Consider the following 24,127-nt stretch of genomic DNA (forward strand, 5'->3'; position numbering starts at 1 on the left):
GAGAAAAAGAGACTGAGAGAGAGAGAAGCCAGTAGCATAAGATAAAAACTGGGTAGGGAAAACAGTTGTAAAGCTGGGTTGGGTATGAGGCTTCAGAGTTGCAAATTTGCCAGTAAGCACCAACAGTTAATAGCAAAGCTGAGAATAGGGATCATGTACCTGAGAAGCTGTTGGTCTTTCTCAGAAATAACAAGTTTTTCTCAGATTTTTACCACCTTAAATTGACTCATAGCCAGAACTGCAATTAAGCTTCAATATATTTTATAAAAAATAGTACTTAGTTTACTTTCACATAAGTGAAGAGATACAATTGCACAATGGTGGTTACAATGGTAGAAATACATACTGTCGATAAAATGTTTGCAAGAGATTTAAAAACATACTGTACAGCACCACATCTGAAATTGGGTGATGGCAAAATGAGCATTACTCCATGTCCAAGTAAATTAAATTTCTAAATCTTTCTTTTGGAATAAATAAAAAAATACAATGTGCAATACGTGTCTGACGCTACCAAAATATATCCTGAAGTTGAGCAATAGATTAAAAACAAAAATGAGGTAAAAAAAGACATTCATGCATTTAAGCCACCATTAGTCTCTGACTCTAAAATAAGGCAGATCATAATCTTTTTAAAACTGTCTTTAGCCACTTAAATCCTCTTTAGTGCTTTTCAAGACAAGGTCTTGACAGACCTTGGAGAATCATGAGTTAAGATGCTTTATTTCCAACGGGTCATTTTTGACAGGCTCAGCCGTGTTTGAAATGCATTATATGGTTGAAAATGTTGCTTTTCCTTAATGAGAAAAGAAATATAAATTAAAAGGAACTGAGAGAGATGGATGCTTTTAGAATTTATCACAAATGACACTGCTTTGAGGGAGGGAGGTGAGGGAATGGGAAGGGAAAGAAAATTATGTGTCATCTTCAGTTTTAATGACGTGGAAAAGGGTGACATTAAACAGGACTTGATGTCCGTTATTCCAGGCATAGAGAGCTCTATCTCTTGCATTGTAGTCAAGCATGGATATATGAAAATACTGATTATGGAAAGGAATGTCTGTATACTCATAAGTGGAGGTTTTTGTGGAATAAGAATAGTAGACCTTGGCTCCTGTTAAGTGAGAGTTAGTAACATACAAGGTGCCACAGATCATGAAGGATTCTCCAGCACTTCTCTTTGGGTAGCCTGTGCTCCAGCTCTTCAGCACCTCCAGGGTATCCTGGTTTAGCTGGCTGATGACAATATTGCCTGCATTCTGGTTGGTGGCGTACACAGCCCATAGCCCAATTTCATCTGCCATCAGGTCAATATCAGAAAAGCCACCCCAGGTGTAAGGGTAGACATTGTGAAAGCCAGCGTACTCAAGGCTACGCTGTGCAAGCACCCGCCCAGTGTCAAAGCTGTATTTGATGATGATGTTGCTCTGATACTTGTTGAAATAGAGGGAGCCATTGTAGACAACATGGTTGGTTCCTGCCCATTTGAATGGAAGGTTGTATGTCCTTGATTCAGCCCCACTGACAAAGTCTGCGATTGATTTATATTCACGGACAATTTTATTGTTAGTGTAACTATCCATGTACCAGACCTGGAAAGAAAATAAAGATTGGGAGTAAACATCTGGAACACAATCCGTGGTACGTGATCATGATATGGCATGATGGATACATTGCAGAAAAAGAAGGAAAAATAGGTTTTAGGTGTGCAGCAGGCTATCAAAGTACAATATTGTCCACATTCCTATTACAAAAGCATGAGGAACTCTTGAATTTCTGAATCAAAACTTACCTATACAGGTGAACTTTCAAGATGACTGTTACTAACTACAGTGTCTGCATTTTCAGAGAAATTTAATTTTGGGTTATTCAGTGTTTGGGTCTCTGCTATATGGGGCTTGCTTAAAGATGTTCCCAGAGACCAATATTCAAAGAGAGAGATGGGAAATGGCATGGGAGCTAAACTTGGATTTATGCTTAGGAATAAATTTGGTTGAATCTTCCTCAGCTGAACCTCTGATTCGCGAAAAATAGTGTATTCTTAGTAAAGAAACCAATACAGTAGCAATGAAACCAGTAAAGTTTAGGAACCACTTTTTCCCCTTAAAATAAAAGAAAAAAAATAATCAATACTTCTTTTTAATGGTCTGCGTGCCAACTTCCATTCCCCCAGTTTTCCATTTGTGCATTTTGCCTTTTCTCCTTTTAGTTTGTCAGAGGACACACCAAATTATGACTAACAAAAGAACAAAATAATTTCTGGAGATATTTTTTGTCCCGACTTTGGGGGCATTAACAAAATATTTGTATAAACGCCAGTTCAGCTCCCCATCTTCATAGTAGTTGAGATGCTATGAGGGATGTGGTTTGTCCTAATTTGCATGTACATGGGTAGGCTTTGTGTTGCTTTAAGAGAGTGGCGGTGGGGGAAACTGTGGAGGGGACTGCAGGAGGGGGCTACAGCAGGGATCTGCTGGTGCAAGCAATGGCCCATGAAGATGCGTCTGGAAGGAGGCACTGGTGCTCTGGGGTGGCAGGAGAAGCTTCCTCAGAACAAGATGGGGCTGAGCAGAGTTTTCTGCTCTCCTAAAGGTAATTGGGATTCCTGGGGTAAACCCACACAGATGTGGCAGGCAGGGGAGAGCTGCACGCAAATCTTTAGTTACTAATTGCCATTTGTATGTTGCTTTTTCTGTTGCTTTTGGGTTTTTTCTGCATTCAAAAAATGAACCTTGTGGGTGTCATACAAATAAAACCTAGTGTTTTGACTTCAAAAGCCCTTTGATGGAGAGAACACCTCCTCAAAGCTGTGGCCGATTAGAGATCCTATTACAGATCCAAATAATAACAGAACTCAGATCTGAGATGGCAAATGATCTGAATACAGTTTATATGGGACCTAATCCTGCAAATTTTGACTGTGCTGCATTATGGGTTATGCTCTTGGGTAAAAGTGGTGATGTTTGTATTATAGTACTTGGGTTCTTAAAGACCCAATCTCAATTAAGTGTGGTAGGAAGAAAAAAATTGTGTAGTCGATTCAGATAGGTGTATGTCATCCCTGAAACAGTTGAAGGAAATGGCAGAAAGGTTCTTAGCTAACTGTTGCCATTGGAGAGTTTTGCACAAACACTGTTGCTTTTTCTCTGATGTTTAACAGTGAAAATGACGGAAGAAGAAGAAACGTGCTGGTGAGTGTAAGTAGGGGGGAAATACCTTTTAAAAGATTAAAATAAAGCAAGTAAAACTCCAGAAGGACACAAAGATATTCAGTGCCTTAACATACTCGGTTATTTTTCTCAGATGCTAATGGATCTGTCATCCAGGCTCCAAATCGGGTTCCGGATATCTTGACTGTAATGGGGCCTGTAATTTTCATCAATTTGCCACATGCTGAAATTAGAAAAACAAATGCATTAATGCAAATAATTACACAACTCTCCTTGACATCAGTCAGAGCACAAGACCAATTGCTCTAAACTAAATAGTTGGCTCCAGGGGTTTCAGGCTTATGGATTGTCATCTTCACTGTGTGAACTTTTACATATCAAGCAGTACTACAAATATATAAAGATATACAAATAAAAATGTATTTGTGTATATTTTTTTAATATATTTTAAAGCATAGTTACATCTTGCGGGCATAAAGAAAAATACTACCTAGTAAAATAATGTTCTGAGCTGAAATGAATGCCCCCACCCCCCCAACCCCTGCCTTTTGCTTCCAGAAAGTTCAGTGCAAGGCTAGGATTGATGGATGTTTCAGTTTTCCATTGACCAGGGTAACAAGGAGGTTAAGGGCAGACAGGAAAAAATGAGCTGGTACACAAAATGTATAGCTGTACACAAATGCTTGTGTCTGACTGCACTGTGGTTACTGTTCCAGTACTGTCTGAAGTTAAGAAAGTGAATATGGGAATTATTCAGCAACCTTGGCTGTATCAGTTGGCTTCTAATCCATTAGGCTCATATTAGACTGTCTAGGAGGAAATAATGAGAGTCGATATGATCTTGGATGCTGACCTTCCTAACAACCCAAAAATCTATATTTTAGGCGACTTTAATAACATCCCTATTAGTAACAAGCCCCTGGTGGAATTCATGTGTTTACCAAGAGGCTTAATATCACACAGTGATGTGTAGGTGATTAGGTGAAATAGCATGTCTTTGAAGAAAAGATGTTCCATAAGAATGTAAAAAGAAGTGACACATTTCATTTATTTTTTTAATTTAAAAGTAAGGGCTTCTCAGTGATACATGGTTGTGCTAGGTTGTATAACCCTATCTATCTAGGAAATGTGGAAAACAAACTGTGTCTGGTGTTGAGAGTGAATTTATTCAGTTCAAAAGAGAAGGTCACATCAAGCCTGCATTTTCTACTTTATGCAGCTGGCAAGGAATGTATTGTGCAAGCCTGTTTCAGGCAATTAGAAGGGGGTTAGTGCTGTGGTGACAACTCAGGGGCTGCTCGCGGGGATTTCGTTCACTGCCAGGGAAGTGGGGTATAATGGAAATGAAGATAACTGAGTATGTGCTGAGACCTCAATGCGCAGGGTAGGCTGTGTGTATTTTCTGGGTCAATTCAAAGGCATTATTATATACATATCTCAATCTATGTCTCTTACAATCTTTTGAAGATATTTTGGAATTTCCCAATTTAAAGAATCTTATGGGTTTGCTGCAGTTGGTTATCACAGTACATAATTCTTTAGTCTGGATTTTTTGTAGATAGGCTGCTAGTATTTTGTGCTGTCTTTCCACAGCAATGAACTGCTATTAGCTTGGAAAGTAGAGAGACTATATCCTATCTAGGTGAAGGCTGTTATTTTTTGGTGGTATGTCAGTAAATAGTCTCAGAAATGGGCATCAGGTAAACACAAACCTTCGGAGGGGTTTAATTTGGAGTTTGGAATATTTAATTTGGAATAAAATCAGAAAAATAATGAGTAGAAAGAAATCAGGAAAAAATTAATTACTCCTGAATTTGTAGTTTTTAAGATAATTAAAATACAATCAATGTATGAGTTAAAGGGTGTACTAATTGGTGCTTTTAAAACACAGAATTTAAATTAGTAGGAAAACATAAGCAAAGAATTTGGAATTCTGAAACAGTTTCTTCTATTAAAAAAAATACCCAGGAAGCTAAATGTGGAATCAAAAAATGACCTGTGAAATTTTGGTTCATAACGGGCAAAACTTAAAGAAAAGCCCATGGCAGAGATGTGGGGGTAGTCACAGAGCCCATCTTTGGTGCGCAGCCTGGGTACCACTGTGCGTTGGGCTGGGTACGGGAGCGTGCACGGTGTGAGCTGAATTTGCCAAGCTGTCTGCTGGCATGATGCCTTTTGCCGAGGTCAGGCAGGGCAGACACCCTGCCGGGCACTGGGAGCAGCCAGCGCTCAGCGAGGGGAGTCAAAGCACGGGGGCAGCGAGCTGGGTCCCGCAGCCAGGGCAGGAGCGTGTGAACTTGCCAGCTTTCTCAGCAGCGTGTGTGTTAGCAGGTTGTGGGGAGCAGCACGGGCACACGTCAAGCTTGAGGCCCCACATCTCCAGCAGGAGCGGTGTAAAAGTAGGGGGTGTGCTTGTAGGCTATGGTGGCTGTTGTGTGTTGGGGTGCACGCACATAACTCCATTGGGTGTTTGTGTGCATGGTGTGCCGTGTGTGACTAATCATGTTCATCCTAATTTGAACTGTACAAGGAACATTATATCGTGCACAATCTGGGTGTTTGTGGCTTGATTCATCTCTTTGTTATGGTTTTCTACTGTGGGCTCCAGTAAGTCTGTTTGTGATTTCCTGTATTTATTTATATTAAGGAAGAAGTTGAGTATGAAGTGACCATTAAAAAAGAAAGCAGATGTACTACCAGTGTAGGCTGGGAAAGTCTGTGGGGCAGAATGCATCTGAAAAGATGCCCCAGAGTGAGCAAAAAGCAGGAGAAGGTTTTGATAGATCAATTGGACAGGAGCTGCTTTGAAGATAGCTAGGAATAGGTAGTTGATAGTCCCAGTCTCTGTGACGCAAATGAATATTGGTAGCTGCTATATATATCAAGTGAGTGGATGATTTATGGAAGGGTTTGCAAGGGAAATAAAATCAGAACATTCTCTTGAAGTGTTCATAAACATCATTATGTGTTGTGTATTGTAGGTAATAAATAGGGGAAAATGAAGTGAGTATTTTTTTCAGTGGTTGCACAAATTACTTCCAAGTGTTTTACTACTTGCACTTTTCTGCTTATGGTCAAATTTGTCATAACATTGTAATGTGAGGGAATGAAGAATTAATTCTTACTTAATAGGTGTATGTCTGTTGTCCTGCATAATACAAATCCAGGAAGCACTATAGTCTAGTTATTAGAGCTTGTTGAGGGGAAGCTTCTGGATTCTTCTGCATGTGTGCTATGAATTGGCATGTAATCTTTGGGAAAGTCATTTATACTCCTGGGATGCTTGTTCCTTCATCTACAAAATGGGGATGATAATATATATCTCTATTGCAGTTTTGTACTAAATGATATTTGTAAAGTTCTTCAAATCCCAAAGGGAATGATGCTTTGGAAGTACAAGTACCACTGCAATCAATAAAGTAATCTCATGCCTGCACTGATACCTCTTCTGCCACTGATGTAACAGCATTTCTTTGGATACATAGAATGTTCTACTTTTGAATTTCTAACCAAAAATGTTACTGTAAAATATTGTTTAGGTTCTACATTATAATCAGATAATAGCTACAAATGAATCCAATGTGTATCTACTCTATTTCTTCATATTTCATAAGCAGCATTTGGTAGAGTATAAATGTTACCCATATAATTTTTTTCCAATTTCATATACGCATCGTGACAAGAATAGGAGGGTCCCAAACATAGTGTGCAACCTGCATTCTCTTATAAATACACATGCCTTACATGACTGCCAGAAAAGGACTCATACATGCCTAAGTGTATCTGAATTTGTGGTGTGTGCAATCATATGTGTTCTATTCCTATGTGTTTAATTGCATGCAGCATTTTAAAGTTTCACGGACAAATTTCTCAGCAGCTTCGGCCTGAATTTTCTCTTATTCCAAAGACAAGGAGCAAGTTTCAGCCATCACAACTGCTGGGGTAATCATTAAACCTCAGTGAAAGTAAGACAACTGCTTACTGTATGTTAATGAGTGTTGAAAGTGTTGCCAGTGCAGATGGAAGATCCCTTTTAAGTGGCCAGGACAATATAAATAATGCATTATATTGCTGAAAAACACCTGCTAGGGAGAAGAATGGAAAACAGCTATTACACATGCTGGTTAGATAATTATATTGTGAAATGCAGCAAAATCTGTGAAGATTTAAGCCAGATCCTGTGGCACATTGGGGCCAGTCTGCCTTCTGCTGCTGTAGACTTATGGCTATCAGATTGGCATAGACAGGCACAGCTGGATCATCTCCAGCGTGGTGAATGTGGCTAGGGAGAAGGTGTAGGCAGGAGAGCTGGTTTTCCTTTATGCTTACTGCTCTGATCACACAGTACCAGCTTTCGGGAGTTACTCACAATAAGCCTAACTGAAGCTGCTTTTACTTTAAAAGGCACAGAGGGGTAGGCCACAAATACACCCAGTCTCTTAGTAGGTGAGTATGAAAGTCATTTAAACATCTAAGACCAGGGAATAATGCCGATAAAGATGAATAAATCTGTACTAGAGCTTGAGAAGGCCAAACTCCTTTAATAATGGATGTGCTGAATAATCTATTTCATACAAAAATTTTCTGTCTATTGTTCATATACATAATTTTAATAGGGTAGGTTCAGGATAGATAGAAGGGGAAATGTGGATGAAAAACAGGGAAGTTACCCCTGTGAATACACTTAGTCATACTGATGCATAAAATGTACCTTATACTGTGGTCACTTCACTAATCAATGTTAAAAGAACACGCTGTAAAAGCAAAAAAACCCCAAGTTACTCATTAAAGATAAAGCTGATGGTCTTTTGGTGTCTAATAAACTTACTGGATCACTCACTATCAGAAAATACTGTCTATTTATGTGAATTTTCTTGCTTGCTGCAGTATTGCAGTGCAGCCATTTTCTCCTGACTACCTCCTGTCAATGCAGTAATGTGCTATTATGTGTGTGTACTGAGGGGAAAATAGGATCATAAGAAATTTCTGTTTGAAGAAGTCTTTCATGTATTTTAGCCCATCATCACTGTGTTATTTCTAGTGTAAAATAAAGAGATTGAAAATAAATAATTTAAGAGGCTAACCTAACCTAGATTTTTCTTATTCCATTGCCTCACAAAAATAAAGATGCACTGCTTATGAAGTTAGTAACATATTTTGTGTTGTGTGTACCATTTAAAAGTAAACACCCCACAGTTGATAACCAAGATACCCATCACAGGACTGAACTTTGGAATTTCTAGTTTATTCATGTTCAGTGTTAACATACAAAGCGTTTATTTCTCAAGTAGGGTCTGGATTTCTGGCTGTAGCAATCCAGATTGCAATAGTGGTCCCGTTCAGGAGTCTCAGAACGCATGGATAGGCTGGGGAGGGGGGAGACTCCATTGTGATTGTAAAGCAGGTAGGTACTAATTATCACCCTTTGGGTAATGGAAGTTAAGGCTAACATTTCATAATGATGCTTCAGGCTGTTAGTTCTTGTAGCTGATACTGAGCTAACACTGATTTTCAGAGGTGCTCGACATTTGGGCAACCAAGATGGAGGCTGCCTGATGTAAATCTAGTGCAGTGCTCACAATGGATTGTTGCTGTGCTTCCTGCAAAAAAATGATGCTTTCTTCCCTAAAATTAGGTGTAAGGCTTAATTATGTTGTATTGCAAATTGGAGAATGGTACATCTCCTTTAATGCTGATATTACAGGTCTAATGACAGTACAGTCAGAGTGGCCTCTCAGGTGTCATAGCAGAGCGTTATTCTATGGACATCTCAAAACTGGTTCCAGTCTACATCCCACTACATCTTTTTTCACACTGACATCCCAAAGATGACCCAAGTAGCAATGCCTGTCTGACCTTTTTTGAAATAATATTTGTAGCTCTTCAACCAGTTGTAAATCTCAGATTTTAAAGTTGTTGTCTATTGTAATTTTCCATCTTAATTCCTTCTGTATACAGCGGTGCAAACTTAGAATGATATGACTGACCTTCGGCTGAGTTACTCTTGACTTTTATTAGGGTAGCACAGGTAAGAATATAATTTTTCATTAAACAAGAAAAAAGATAACTTCATCTTTCTATACTGAGGCAACTAAAAATATACATCTGAGGGACCAAATTTGCCATGAAATTGTTAACTTACTGAGCTTTTTCATGCAGTCTCGAAGCCTGGTTTCTAAACTGAGTACGCGCTGGTGTAGCTCCTCATAGTCATAAGCACCAATTTCTTCCTGAATCCCAGTGAGGACAGTAGACAGATTCCTAATTTCCTCCTTGAACTGGGTGATTAATTTGGCATCAGTTTTGTATTGTTCCAGAACTGGGATCAGTGGCAGGAGCTCATCCATCTTTTCTTTCAATTCCTGCTAAAGGCAATCAAATGTGCATTAGAGCAGTTTAAAGGCGTTCAATCCCCTAATTCCCTTTAATGTAATATTTATGCCTGATTATTGATCTCAGTTACAGATCTATTATTAGTGTATTGTGAAAGTCTTAGAAACCTCAGACTTAATGGTAGTAAGCAGTAGATAAAATGCATAAGAGAGTAGTTTTCTACTGAAAGTACACAATTACCTTCAAGTGATCTGAACCAAACCTGAGGATGCAAACCCCCACTAAGTGTGTCTTTCTTCAGAGAAGGTGATTAGGCCTGAACATACAGTGATGTTCAAGGAGGTCATACCTGTTTGACACTGCTGTCATAGTTGGTGAGCTGTTAATTTCTATGTCACTCCTTAGAAATACTGAATTCATTTTTTTCCTCTGTTGCAGACTGTTTTGCTCTGTTCTGGCCAGAGTGATATATACCTCTTTCTTCTGAAGTAAAAAAATCCATGGTTCTTAACTGTGTTTTCTGTTTGTTGTCCTGCTACATCACTAGGTGCCTTTGGTCTTCCACAGCTGATCTCTCTTCTGGACTATCATGAATTGGTTTTTTGCCATGGTGCAGTTGTTGTTGTGTTGGCATTCCTATTCTTAAATATTGATTAAATAAAATAGGGCCGCACTTTGGAATCTTGGATTGCCCCTTTCTCAGACTTTTGCTGAGTCTCATACTTTGAGAATTTGTCCCAGTTTGTAACTGATATCGGCTGCTCATCTTTCATTTCTTAATTATTCTTTTAAATGCACATATAAACTGCTTTTTTGAGGTTATTTTTGATTTGGTTGTTATTCTGTAGAAAACCTCAAAGAATCCTTACAGTCAAAAGGTTTTGCTTTATTGAAAAGCAAACAGGTTTGTCCCTTATATATCATCTGTATATAGAGATTTGCGTATCTTTTTATAATTTGAAGAAACAGCAGGACTACCATGAGCAAATGCCAGAGAGACATGAGGAGATGCAAGCCTGGACAAAACAAGGCAATGGATGGAAATAAAGACTTGTTAGGTACTAGCATTAGGTGGTAATAGAGATTGGGAACAGATGAGGACACACAGGGAGACGCTATTGAAGGGGTTAAAAACTCAAGTCCTGAGGAATATCTGGAGTAGTCAGCAGGTTAAAAGGGGAAGCAGAAGAGAACTAAAGGGAAGGGCAAGCACAAGAAAGAGGTGTGGAAGCAAATGTAGTTAGAGGTTAGCTTAGTCACTGACGCATGAGAAGACACGAATGTATAGTTTGTTACATCCCTTGTATTCAAGGATGCAATAAACACGGTAGGACATTTCCAAAATAAAAACCATGATGATGCCAAATGCATTTTTGATAATGAGATGTGAAAGAAGCTGATAGGCAGGACCAGTATGTGAGCTGCTTGAAAATCTACCTCTGAATTTTTGCCTCTCAAGTATTTTCTAAGCCAGCTTGCGAGTTCTGCAGTCTCTCTCCATCACCTAGCTAATATATCCATATTGTTTTAAAAATTGCTTTCATATTGGAATTATTATTTACTCAAAATAAAGACTTATATATGTTGCTAGGAAGTATATTTTGCACACAGGTTATCTTAATAGCTAGAAAATTGCATTTTAAATTGTAAGTAGCTAGAAGTGCCATTAGAAATGGATTTGAGAGTATTAGGATTTCTATTGGTTCTATTCTCGAGGGGTCTTCCAATTATATTATAGTAGCAGAATTACTGAAATGGATGGAAAGAAGTGGAGAGTCTTTTTGTCTACAGTAAAAACTTTTATTTGACTGTTTTTATTAAAAACTTAACTTGAGCCTACTTTATGCCAGTTAAAATGAAGTTACTTTTTCCTTGATGAGAAGGAGAGTAGGCTTTGTGACATTGAAAGTGGAGCTCCAGAAGCCAAAGTTTTTGTTACTTCATTTTGAAATTATGAATTTAGGTTTGGTTCTGTGGGGCAGTGAACTTCTAAAAATCATGGGTAAAACATGATGGAAAAAAATGCAAAACTTGTAAAAACATTTGCACTCTTTGGTTCTCTCAACAGGGAACCACAGCGTTAGAATATCTCACTTCAGTAAATGATATAAAGATGGTTTTGGTATTTTCATGATAAAGGAAATAATTTCATTGGTTTCTGCTGACACTGCTAGCTTGTTGCTACGATGAGTGGTACAAGATGTAATTTGTATTGCAACACGGATAGGTGATAGACATATTCTGGCACTTTGTGCCTGCTGATACGAGGGGTTATGCTATATTCAGAATGAGTTTCTTTGTCTCAGTAAAGATAAAGCACTGGAATTTCAGTAGATCAAATTTCAGAAAGCCAGCAGCATTTTGTATTATGTTGACCTTTTAAATTATTCTATAACTTGATTGGCTGGAAATCTGTTTTATACTCCTGGCAAACTGTCAAACTGAAGTTAAATGACTGGCCAATACAAATATTGAATATTTAAAAGGTTAGAGTACTGCAGAAATCTGCTACCTTTGACATTGTGTATCAGACATTCAAATTTTGATATTTTGTTCCCAAGGAAAACCATAATGAGAATACAGAATATGTAATGGCATAATACAAATGTGTTGTTATTGTAGCAATGAGTGATTAAGGGAAAAAAAGGTGGAGACATTTCTTACTACCTGAAAATAACTGGAAGTATGTTCTCAAACTCTAATCTAAACTAGGAATGGTGACATAAAGTTTGGTAGTCAGATCAGTAGTGATAATTCCTGATATTAAGACCCACTGGATATTCACTGTCTGAAAAATACATTAGACCCCTTAGCTATGTAATTGTTTAGGTGTCTAACTTCGCACCAATTAGAAGATTAAGTGCATTTTATGTGAATTTTCCTAAACACTTTAAAAATATATATTTGGTTAACATAATGTAATCCTCAGAAGGTATTTGCTAGATCTTATATTGCTGTCTTGAAATATGAATTTATCAGACTTGATATTTAAAGAACTTAAATATGCTCTTGTAATCTTTTTTTCCTTAAGAGTAGTTCAGATAGCTTTTTCAGAATACACAATGCTATTTTGTAATCTCTGCAACTGTCCTTCCTCACAAAAAGATTGCCTTGTAGTTTTTGTTGGCATTAAAATTCCTTGGAAGTCTTTTTTTAATCACACAAATGTGACTGGGAATGATTGCCCTCCTCCCCATCCCAAATTCAAAACAGCAAACCTTCAGACATGAAATTAGATCTTAATTGTACTTGATAAAAATTACAATAATCTGATCTATTATAGGCTTTCTTCCCTTCAACTGCAGTAAATGTCAGGGAACAGTAAAAGTGCAGAACTCTCTAGTTGTTTGCTATTAATACCATTGGATCTACCCATTTATCACTGGAGCTTGAATGAATATAAATTTCTCAATATGACATGCACATTGATACAGAAAAAAACAGGAATCTGTTTATAGTGACATTTCTCTAATGACTTAATAATTAATAGTTACTCCCTATTACAGTTAAATTGAACAGAGCAAAAGATTATCACCATAAAGGAAGATTTATTATGCTTTTCTCTTTAATGTTGCTCTAGTATGAGCATTTCAAGCTGAGATCTTAGCAGTCCATGCATTGCTGCTTAGTACGTTGCTTCCAGCAGGCTTTCAAAGTTATTGTTAAAATAAAACCTACTTGAAAATGCTTTGTCATTAATGTCTTCCGATCATCTTCAATTTGCCGAAACTTGGCCTTCAGCCCTTTCATTTGTGTTTCCATTTTTAAAACATACTGGAAATCCCTCTGAGTCCGCAGATTTAAAACTTCAATAGATTGGGACATATTCTGAACCTGTTAAAGAAGAACACTCTCTAAATGCACTTTTTGTTGCTTTATTTTTTTTCCTGGTTAGGTAGTTAAATGTCAGGCAATAAAATGTGCTTATGTCAATGCTTCAGTTGCAACTCATTTATACCACAGTATAGTTTTAAATTCCATAACTGCATGACAGTACGAAAATTGGGGAACAGAGCTCACAGAGGACTATCAGGAGCAAGACTTTGAAGCCACGCATGATTTGGACTAGCTTCCTTGAGGTAAAGACTGATCCTTTCAGCACCGTTATCAGTGGGCTCAAAGAAGCCTCTTGGGCAGTGGAGCCTACTTTGATGCCTGTAGTAGATGCTGACTGTTCTTCAGGAGGTGCTATATAGCACGCGCTTCCTCCCAAGCACTTGGGGAGGGACATGACTTAGATTTAGAGGTTTTGGTTCATATGAAGAGCATGGTTTTTTATTGTTTGTAGGCACTTATATAATTCAGTATAAGGAATTAATGAGAATATCCGAGATAAGCTGGGGTGTGCCTATTGTCAAATAGGTGTTTGCTCATGATTTTGTAAGTAGATATAAAATTAGAAATTTTATCCAATTGCCTCATTGGTAGAAAACCAAATTTCTTTACAGATGAGAAGTAGTGAACGTTCAGGTAACTTTTGCAAAGTAACTTTGTAGTTCTAGCGAGCATTTTTACCACAATGAGGAAGAATAACTGTAATCTAGAGTAAAGTACATATATTTTTAAAAGTATCTCTTATAAAAGCAATATTTTGCCAGTCATATCAATGACACATTTTACAAGTGCAGCAATTCTGTTTCAATAAGTGTTTTGTTTTCCCAAAACCTGAAAAAGGTAGACTGCTGTAAATGATGTATTAGGCACCGCATTGAAGTTTTGGCTCAAGCAAAAAAAAAAAAAAAAAAAAAAGAAATAATTCTACCTTTATAAAAGACAAACCCGGCAGCGTTCCTGTTGTTTGTTGTTTGCAAGAATATGCAATGTTTGAACTGAGATTCATGTTTGAAACTAATATATTGCAACCTACAGAATGTATGGATTCAGGAAATACTCTTAAAATACTCTTAAGTATTTTAAAATACTCTTAAAATACTTAAAAATAGTATACATTAGTTGCACTAATTACTGCAACATTGTTGCACGGTTGCCATTAGCAGTTTTTAGAAAGTATTTTTAATGAAAAAAAGTAGTGTTTCTCTTTTCTTTGGTTTCTAATTGTTGAAAGCAGGCAAATAAAGTCCTTCAGGTCTTGGAAGAACTTTGAGTGGTTCAATTGGCAGAACATGCACTCACATAGAGGGTCTAATTAAATGACTGTGCATGGACTTAGTGAAGTCATAATATGACATTACATACCCATAATTACCACAGTTCTATTCATAAGAAAATAGCTTTTAGGGACTGATGATTTAGGTTCTTTTCTGCGGCAGCTCAAAAACTATGTTGACATCTTAACGCCCCTCCAGCCCTTACCACAAAAGAAAGTAGGATTTTTATTTTTTTTTTTTTTTACATTAATATTTTAGTGTTTGAGAAACGTGCTAGGGCAAAGACTCTGGGGACTGAAGCTTTCCTCTGTTTACTTAACAGAGAGCATGAGGGGAGGTAGCTCCTCTTCCCTGTGCTGGTTCATCAGTGTCTTCTCCCTGCATCTCATGCTATGGGCCCTGTCACAACCTGAAACGAAGTCCCTGATGAAGTTCATGGAGGTTTAGGGAGGGAAAATCTGTGGGGATCCAGCACTATATTAGCACTGGAGTCATAGCTAGAAAATACTGAAAACCGTAAGCTAAAAAAGTGTATTTTTAAGTCTACATTTTATGTTCCTTTCTGCTGCTGTTTGAACACCTCCTCAGTCCTCAGGTTCTGTGCCACTGGCTGCAATACAGTAACTATACCCTTGGTTACTTGGTTACAGGGAATGCACAGCGATAGTTTGTGTTCTCATGGTTGCAGCATTTTTTCCGTTGTTGACGCAAAATAACATTTCACTGCATTTACTATATACGCAGTAGTGGATAATACTGTAAATAAGAATTGGGTTGGTTGAGGAAAATTTGCACCACCAGAGAATGAATAAATAGCATTATTTGAGGAAAGAACTAACAAAAGAAAATTAGAACTGTTTCTCTTCCGTACAGTCCGCTTTGCAGATGCTGTCATGTCTGTAGCTCATTATTTGTTGATAAGAGCCAAGGAATGACCTTCAAGAGTCTCATATGATTGAAGCAGAAGCTGTAGTATAAATCCCACAGCAACTAGCTAGTTTGAGGTGGGATTTCTAACTGTTTTTACACAGAAAAATCAGTCCTCTCAGTGTGTGAGGAGGAATTTTGGGAGGAGTAAACAAGAGAGAAGATGCAATTTCAGTTTTCTAGATAAGTGGCTTGAGCTGGGAAAGGTGTGATATAAGGAAAATAGACAAATAATGATTTTTGGTGAGAAGACAGGTAGGGGATTTACCCTGAAGAAATATTTTTATTAGATATCTCTTCAGTACTCCATTATGTATTAAACTTAGAGGGAAAGGAGTGGATTTCTGTGGGAATTTTGGTGATCAAAAGGAGCAATTTGTTGGGAAGACTTACCTTCTCCAGCAGTTGTCTGAGTTGCCGGCTTTTGGCATCTCTTGAACACAGGTTTTGTTCCGGCGCAACAACGGTGCAAATGCAACGGCCATCAGGATCCTGGGCTGAACTATAAACTTGCCACCCTTCCTTGGGGCTAATCTGAGTCTGTAACAACAAAATAATAAAAATAAAGAGAACTGAATGGATCTTTTTGTTTTTTGAAAAACCACTGCCTCTGAACACTCTTGTTTATTTTTGCAGTATATGTTTACAATGAGGTTCCTCCTAGTCAATAGTTATTACTGTCTTAACTAATTAGATTGTGGTTTCACACAGTTTGTCATATCTCACACCTTTATACTAATTCTGTAGAAGTGTCCAGCACACATTGTTTCCAGGGTGGATGAGAACAGTTTTCTGCTTGTGATTCAGCATAAACTAGTTGATTTAATTCTTTGCAAAGGGATGTTACGGTTTTTCATCAGCAGAGAACAAACACATCCTTTCAGCCTGAATGACTTTTACTTTAGACTAATGGAAACAACAAAGACAGAAGAGAACAAATATAAAACCCCAAAGAGAGCGCACAGTGTATGTGACTCACGCATTGGGAATTGGCTCAGAAGGGGTTGGGGATGTGGGTTAAGCAGGTTTTCTCTTAAAGATGCAGCAGACAAAACTGTTCCCTCTTGACTTCTGCTGCACGTATGCCAAAGGGAAGAGAGACTCGCTGCAGGGTAGTGCTGGAAAGTGCCTGGTTAGTTTAGGTGTATGGGGGTCATGGCAAGCATGGCACAGTGCAGTTAAGATATTGCATGCCCTTCACTGGGACCGAAGAATTCTGGAAATTCCTAACCTGTTCTTTGTTTTTACAGCAACCACCACCGAGAGAGAAAAGCAAAAAACCACATTTGCTTGCAGAGCAGGCTGACACTACATTTAGAATTTGTGTGATATCTTCTGTGACCCAGTATCTGTGTATTTAATGGGATGTATAGAAATACACAGCGTAAGAATAGGAGAAAGCAATATAATTAGATGATTGAAAAGATTCAGGTGATGGAATTAAGACTAATGGACGCAAGAATTCTTTTCAATCTGCAATTTAAAGTTAATATTTTGCATTATTCTTTTCTAGTAATATAGTATTGACTACTGAATTTCATAGTACAGATGGTAATAGATGCCATTGAAGTAATTGTGGTCTGGACACAGTTGGAATCAATTACTAGTTATAATATAAAATTGTACTCAGTGTCAGCACGGAGAGTGATTATTTAAACTGGCCAGCTTTGATATTGATGCTTTACTGGTGGGGCTTAGTGCAGAATAAGTTGCAGAGTTCCTCACCTCAGAAGAGGTGCAATATCTCTGTAAACTGAGGTTAGAAAAGAGCACAGACTTTTCACGACAATGACTCTTCTGAAGTCATTGACAATAGCAGTGACCTCTTCTGCTGCAGAGCTAATTGAAAAATCGAAATTGTATTGTTCCCTTGTTTTGCAAGGAAAAACAAAGTCTTATCATGTAGATGACTGTAAAAAGAGGACAGCTGAATTTGCCTTAGGATTTGCTAGAAAGGTATACCCAGAGTTCAGTGCTAAATTATTCTGTCTCTATGGTGTTCTCTTCGCCTTAATTTTTAGGGCGAAGGGAACCTAGTTAAAGACATGGAGAACAATAAAAACTAAAGAAAATTACCTCTGCAGAGACAATTTAAATTGGTTTTGAGCAGCTACTAAAATTGCAAGCTTGAACAACTGAAGCCTATGAAGGCTGGTAACCCTTGTGAAGTGTAAGCTCTATTCACTCCAGGGGTTTCCATGATTCTCTTAGAACTTACGCCCAGGTGGTGTTGTCATGCAAGAGCAAGGAAACCAAATTTTTGTTGAAGTTCAGGAACATGTTCAGGAACCTAGAGCTTGTGATTATAATTCCTTTAGGACAGAAATACTGAATATGAATTTATGAAAAATTGTGATATTTGAGCCTTATACCTGCTACATTTAGATTGGTGGCAACTGGTTTTACTGCATTCAAGAAAGTTTTCTACAGTGGAGAAGGGATGAGATACTGGGATCATGCACAGTTTATAGTAAAGCCATTATAATCCAGGCTGTGTTATCAAAATGTACTTCTATATTCTAATGATGTCATGAGTGTCTCTCGTCTCTATCTAAGAAAGAAAAAAAGCTCTATTGATTTACTCGGCAGATATTTTCTTATGGTGTCTAACATACAGCTTGATTTTAAAAAGTAACGGCTATTTGGGAAAATATTTCTCACAGTGAGAGACTGTCAGTCAGGCCCAATACAAGTGCATGGCTGTTGGCTGCCTGTGCATAAATAAGCACTCTCATCGTACTCCTACAAATTAGACTACACTTCTTTGTGGTATTCTGTGGTTCCCTGTATTTGGGCCACTAGGGTTCCTTCATTAGTTAGGATGGGTAATATGAGTGATCACAGAGACAAACAAGCACGTGTGTGTAGGTGCACTTTGCTTTTCCGCCCCCCTCCCCTCTGTTATTTTTTCAGTTTGACATTTAATCCCTACCTCAAGCAGAAACTGCTGTGCTGTGCAGGGAAGGAGCTAGAAGGCATCAAAACCTGAAAGAAGCTACTGAATGTAGTCTTCAAATGCAGGCTTACTGCTGACAGGCCTTAGTAAACAAACAAGAGAAAACCATAACAACTGGAGAACAGCAACAATAATAAATAAGGCTAGTTCTTGAAAATCTGGAGAGAACAGAGGAGTCCCTACAAAGACCAATATTAATCATTGCCTTGGCAGGGGGCTGTGCTAAAGACTCATTTCACTTACCAACAAAAGATTTATTTTTTCACTTTCACAATTTCACAAAAAAAAATATTTATTTTTTGTATATTCTGATAAAATTGTCATAGTTACCTCCATTGTTACTAGTGACAAGCCAAATGGCAGTACATATATTTAATATGGTTGCTTAAATATAAACAGTATTTTTCAATTTGTGTTGCAAATTCAATCATGGTTCTGTAAGAGAGCTGAAAAGAGGAGGCCATTTCCCCAACCCCACCTCCTTGTACAATTCTTCCAGCTGAAGGGAGGAAATTGTGAGTTTTCTTCTTTTTTCCTGGTACTGTATACACAATTTATGAGCTGTGTATACACTAGGAGAGAATTTCTGAAGAAATGCATGTGCTGCGCTCTTCACTGGACAAGCTGCCAGTGGATAACTCTTGATGGCAGCTAAAAACCAGTCAGTGATGACCTCAGTATTACTGACCACCTGCGGCATAAAGTCTCTCAGCCCACGTCTAAAGTTTAGAAAAAGGTAGCAGATTTGGGGTGCTTGGTTTTATGCAAAAAGAACCCCATGTGATTGAAGTTTTTTTTTGTTTTTTTTTTTTTTTTTTTTTTTTTTTTTTTTCCCCCCCCCTTAACTTGGAAGGTGTTTCCAGGCTCAGATAATTGGGTTTTTATGATTGTTTCCCCAGCTCTACAGGTACTCCTGCTACCCCTCTTCAAACACAAGATGTGCATATCACTCCAACTCAGTCGTGCAAAGAGCATCATTGAAATAATACTTAGGAGGCATTTACATCGGCAGTGCTCTGCCGTAGCCAAAGAAAGCACGACAGTTTACACTACTTGTAATCTGAACATGTTAATATATATAAACACATACATATGTATGTGTGTATAAATAGATATATATATGTGTGTGTTATAATAACTAGTGTGCATCTCTGAGTTACTCAGTTGTAACTTTAAACTTGGATTTAAATCTTACAGAGAACTTTATTACTTATAATATCATATTGCCACAAGAACTAGCATTATATATTATAGTTCAGTGAGCACAATTTACATCTAAGGAAAACAAAAGAGAGCTTTCCCTTGTCTTCTCACCTTCTTGCTGCTCTAAAACACAACAGAATTCTTTCTTATGTCATTTAATTAATTTTAAAGTAGTAATATTTAAAATCTAAGTGCAGTGATGTTTCTGCAGTAATGTTTTTCCTGCATGCGTATGTTCAGTTAATTAAATGTTGATTAGTAAATGCATGTTTTAGTTACTAAGTTCTGAGCATAGTGAACTACTGTACAAATAGTTAAATTTACATTTTACATAACATACTATTATGTAAACATCTGATTGCAGTTACACAAAAAGATACAGAGAGTGTTTTACTAAACATTTTGTAAAACACTCGTTCAGTTTATGAATACCAGTATACTGTTCCCTCTTGTCCAATTAAAGTATTACTTTAATATTTAGGCTTCTCATGAGTAGTTAATCACAGCTTTTCTGTAGGTCTTCATTAAGGGAAGCTGCTGTATACAAGCATCAACCATACAAAGTGGTATTTGTGTCGTTTGTATTATTCCCGTATCAGCCTTTCTAAAATCCTGGTACCCAACCTCCTAGTACCAATTTTATTTTATTTCTAACAGGTATTTATTTGCTTAACTGTACTCCAATAATGAAAAATAGGAAAGAATCAGACTCCTTGCATATTGTAGTGAATAGCTAATATATATTATTATTCAGACAAAAAGAAACCTACTGCTAGATATTTTTTTTTCTTTATAACGCAATACATTTTTCTGGAGCAGTAAACATAAGAAAAAAAGTCTAGACAAATGAAATTACATTGCTCTACTATTTTTAGCATTTCATGCTCGAGATGAAGGCATTTGTTCTTAAATATTTAAGGATGCTATTTTAAAATTTTTCCTGTCATAGTAAGCCCACAACATGCTCACTAATGTGCAGTTTTATGATGCCCAAAGAGAAGCATGCATTAAGTGATGATAGGAAGATTAGTAGCTTAAAAAGAGATTTACAAAGAGGCAACAAACTAAAGCTTTTGCTGACACTACTTCAGCATTAAGATGGCTTGCAACACATCAGAGCTACTTACTAGAGTATCTGAAGTGGTTATTCTGGTGGTATTTAGTCCTACCAGAGATGGGAGAGTTTGGGACATCCAGTTAGAGATCATTGCCATGGTACTAAGAACAGCACCAAGCTTCAGCAGTGGAGGACTCATTGCCGTGGAGCTAATGAGTTTTCATAGTGAGTGATTATCATCCCAGTGCAGGCTGGCAGTGAGAGGCGTGACTGCAGCACACAACATCCACAGCATGAAAGGAGATCAAGCTACCCAGATTTAATCATCCATTTAAAACACTCCTATCCTTATTTGCCCTCTGTCTTTCTGCTCTTTACTAACAAATACTTAAGACTATCTTATGCTGACCACTAAATAAGCAGTCTTTTCTATGCTAATAATCATAGCAGTTTCCAGTGGGAGATGGCACGGGTGAATTAACCTCTTTATGGGTGCTAGAGAGTCAATTAGCACTTAATTAGTTCAGTCCTTGCAGAGTGGTATGTGTTCCTGTCTGAAATGCAAAAGCCCAATCACAAACCCAAACACAAATAAACCCCCTACTCCCCATCACTGCTTTGGCAGAAGTATGCTCAGGTCTGTTTCTGAATATGATACCCTACTTGTCCAAGGGGATGGGGAAGAAATGGCAGCCTGCCCATGAAAACACCCGAAACCTTTCTGAACCTTCCTTGATTTGTTGATCTCACATAAATTACAAACATCAGTGGCTTTATAATTTGCACAGCTTGTTATTAAGATATTTGTTGTTCATAAAGGAACATTGAAGCAGTAAAGATTCACATTTCTCGGTGTTCTTGTTCGTTTACAAGCTTTTATACGGAGAGTTACTGCGTTACATCCAGGGCTGGCAGATTCAGTATATTTTAGTTGCCGTTTGGATGGGAACAGAAGACAAGTTGTGAGTTGCTCATGTAGGATTTTGAGACTTCTTTTGGCTCTAATCTGCTGTTAAATATACTGTTCTCTAGTGCTGTAGAATGATCTCCAGGTTCAGGAGCAATTTATCTTTTTCATACATTAAGCAAGTGTGGGGAAGAAAACCCCAACCCACCAGAAAAAAAGAGTGTAGAAATCATTGTGCCGTTGGGGTAGTTTTACTTTTTTAGAAATTTTTTAAAAAGAAGAAATGCTGAGCAAGGATTTCTAACAGCAATTATTTTAGAAAAAGCTTGCTTAGAAGTTTACAGAGAGATACACTACTGTATTTTTCCCAGAGGCAGTTATGGACTTTGTTTCTGAAATTGACTTATTTCACATACTTTGTCTAATTGATACCAAAACTCCTGGGACAAAATAACACACAAGGGCTGTTTTCTCCAGAGAACTCGTGTTGCTTTCAAAATATGAACTGATAATTGATGACGCTGATGTCTGAATAAGAAAACATGATCTTTTTGCTCAGTTCCAAAAAAAAGTATCCCAGTAAAAAAATGTTGCAATGGATCAGTCTCCTTGATCCATTTAGCTCCTTTCTCTAGTAATGGCTAGCAGTGGATGCTTAAAAGAGGAGTGTAAGAAGAGAACAAACATACAGTAATATTTTTCTTGGTGTAACTTTCCAGCAGACTGTGGTACTTACTGGGCCAGAGGTTGTGACTACTGTGTATTCGATAGTCTTTCGTGATGCTTTCTTTCATTAATTTCTCAAGTAACTTTTTAACTTATCTGTACTTTTAGGAGGCACAACATCCACTGGCATAGAGTTCCACAGCTTAATTATGCCTTGTGTGAAAAACATACTTACTAGAAGTCATGATTAGATTGTGAATTTGAGAAAGGCTGGTGTTCAGTCCAAATCTGCAATTTTCCACTGAAAACCCTTTTTTTGGAAAATGATAACCTTCATCTGCTTCCAACGACCAGAATTGCTTTCAGCTACTTAATAGAAAAAACCCTTCATCAATGCATTTGGATACTGTAAATATGGTAATCAAGCCCATGAAGCAAGTAATTGTTGTTAAATCTCATAACACTGTCGATACTTTTTGAGAGCCAGTGGTGACGCTACTTTCTGTTGTTCTCTTGACTCCGAAGGAGTCAACAGCAGCAGTAGGTTTCATAAATCAGCTTTTGTCATGGTGTCGGCGCTTACCCTCTGGGGTGTGTTGTAGGGCCTTGGCCTCCTGCTTGTCTGGAGCAAGCAAGTGCTGCAAAACACTGGCTCCAGCCAGGCATCGGGGTTTCCTTACTGTGAAAACCAGAGTACAAAGATGGCTGGTATGTGCCACATTTCAGGCCCGTATGGGCTTGTGGTGGTGCAGGGATATGCTGCTGGATCCAGAGATTCATAAGCACTCCTGCGTTCCATAGTTCTGTCATGGCAGTTGTTTTACTTAGCATATTTTCTGTATTTTTGAAGATGAATTTCATAATAGCTTGGATTGTGTGGTGGTTGCCATTATATGTATTTCTCTGAAGACAGAGACCTGTGGCAAGACACCCTTGATATGGTGTCTTAAGTCTGAGAGGTCAGTCAGACATTACCTGGTCCAGCATGATGAAGGGCACAGCGAGCAGAGGCATTTGAGTCTTTGAAAGAGAGTTCATGTTTCTGTGGAAATAGGCTCAAAGTTGCCCACTGAACACATGTGCATATTGAACCATCCAGAATGACATTGAGAGTCAGGCTTTTTGCTGAACTGTTACACTTGATTGGCAATTTATCAATTTCCTGAGTAACTCCACTGATTACTTCCAATACAGATTAGGTAACATTTGGCAATGTTGCATATTTTTCTAGTTTTATTGGGTTCTTCTGAAGTACCTCAGCATCCTCTTTAGACTTAACACAAAGAAGATTGTCATTCACCGGTTTTATCACCTTTTTTGTTCATGTCTTCTTTCAGAAGTTTAATAAGTGCTTTAATTCCCCCAGTTCCAACACGTTTCCTTAAAGTCATGACAGATTTTTTTTTTTACCACATTGAGCTGCAGCTGTTAATATTTTTATTTTTCTTCTTTTAAACATTTTCTATTTCACGAAAGAACATAATCTGTCTCTCCTGACTTTTTTAACCTTGGACGAAGTACATTCAAAAGACAATAAAAGGCTTTTCTAAAGTTCAGATGAATAATTACTGCTTATTATCCTCAATCCAGTGTATTGTCAACTCCTGCAAAGAACGCTGTTTATTTGGTTGTTATGATTATTCCTAACAGATGACATGCTGCTTGGTTTTTGTGACAGAGGATTCATTAATGTTGTTTAGAACTTTATTTTCTTCCAAATAATTTACCTGCTAAAGAGAAAACCTGCTGATGTGTGATTCATGGTACTGCTGCTAGGTACATCTTTAAAGAGCGTAGCAG

General features: G+C 37.7%; 1 protein-coding gene across 5 annotated transcripts in view; it reads right to left on the reverse strand.

Moving 5' to 3' along the window:
• Positions 1-239: 239 nt before the first annotated feature.
• The window catches only part of OLFM3 (olfactomedin 3), a 63,382-nt gene continuing 39,494 nt past the window's right edge, over positions 240-24,127 (reverse strand). The window contains exons 1-6 of one of the 5 annotated variants that reach the window (XM_063344630.1): positions 20,825-20,983; positions 15,932-16,078; positions 13,182-13,337; positions 9,313-9,535; positions 3,287-3,393; positions 240-1,592 (exon numbers count right to left, since the gene is read on the reverse strand). In XM_063344630.1, the coding sequence (XP_063200700.1) occupies positions 915-1,592; positions 3,287-3,393; positions 9,313-9,535; positions 13,182-13,337; positions 15,932-16,078; positions 20,825-20,953 (1,440 nt within the window). In that variant the 5' untranslated portion in view covers positions 20,954-20,983 and the 3' untranslated portion in view covers positions 240-914. Of the gene's footprint in view, positions 1,593-3,286; positions 3,394-9,312; positions 9,536-13,181; positions 13,338-15,931; positions 16,079-20,824; positions 20,985-24,127 lie in introns of those variants that run through there. The other 4 variants (XM_063344631.1, XM_063344632.1, XM_063344633.1 and 1 more) reach the window with 4 other exon arrangements.

The sequence above is a fragment of the Chroicocephalus ridibundus genome, chromosome 8, assembly GCF_963924245.1.
Source record: "Chroicocephalus ridibundus chromosome 8, bChrRid1.1, whole genome shotgun sequence".
In the NCBI taxonomy this organism is placed as follows: domain Eukaryota; kingdom Metazoa; phylum Chordata; class Aves; order Charadriiformes; family Laridae; genus Chroicocephalus; species Chroicocephalus ridibundus.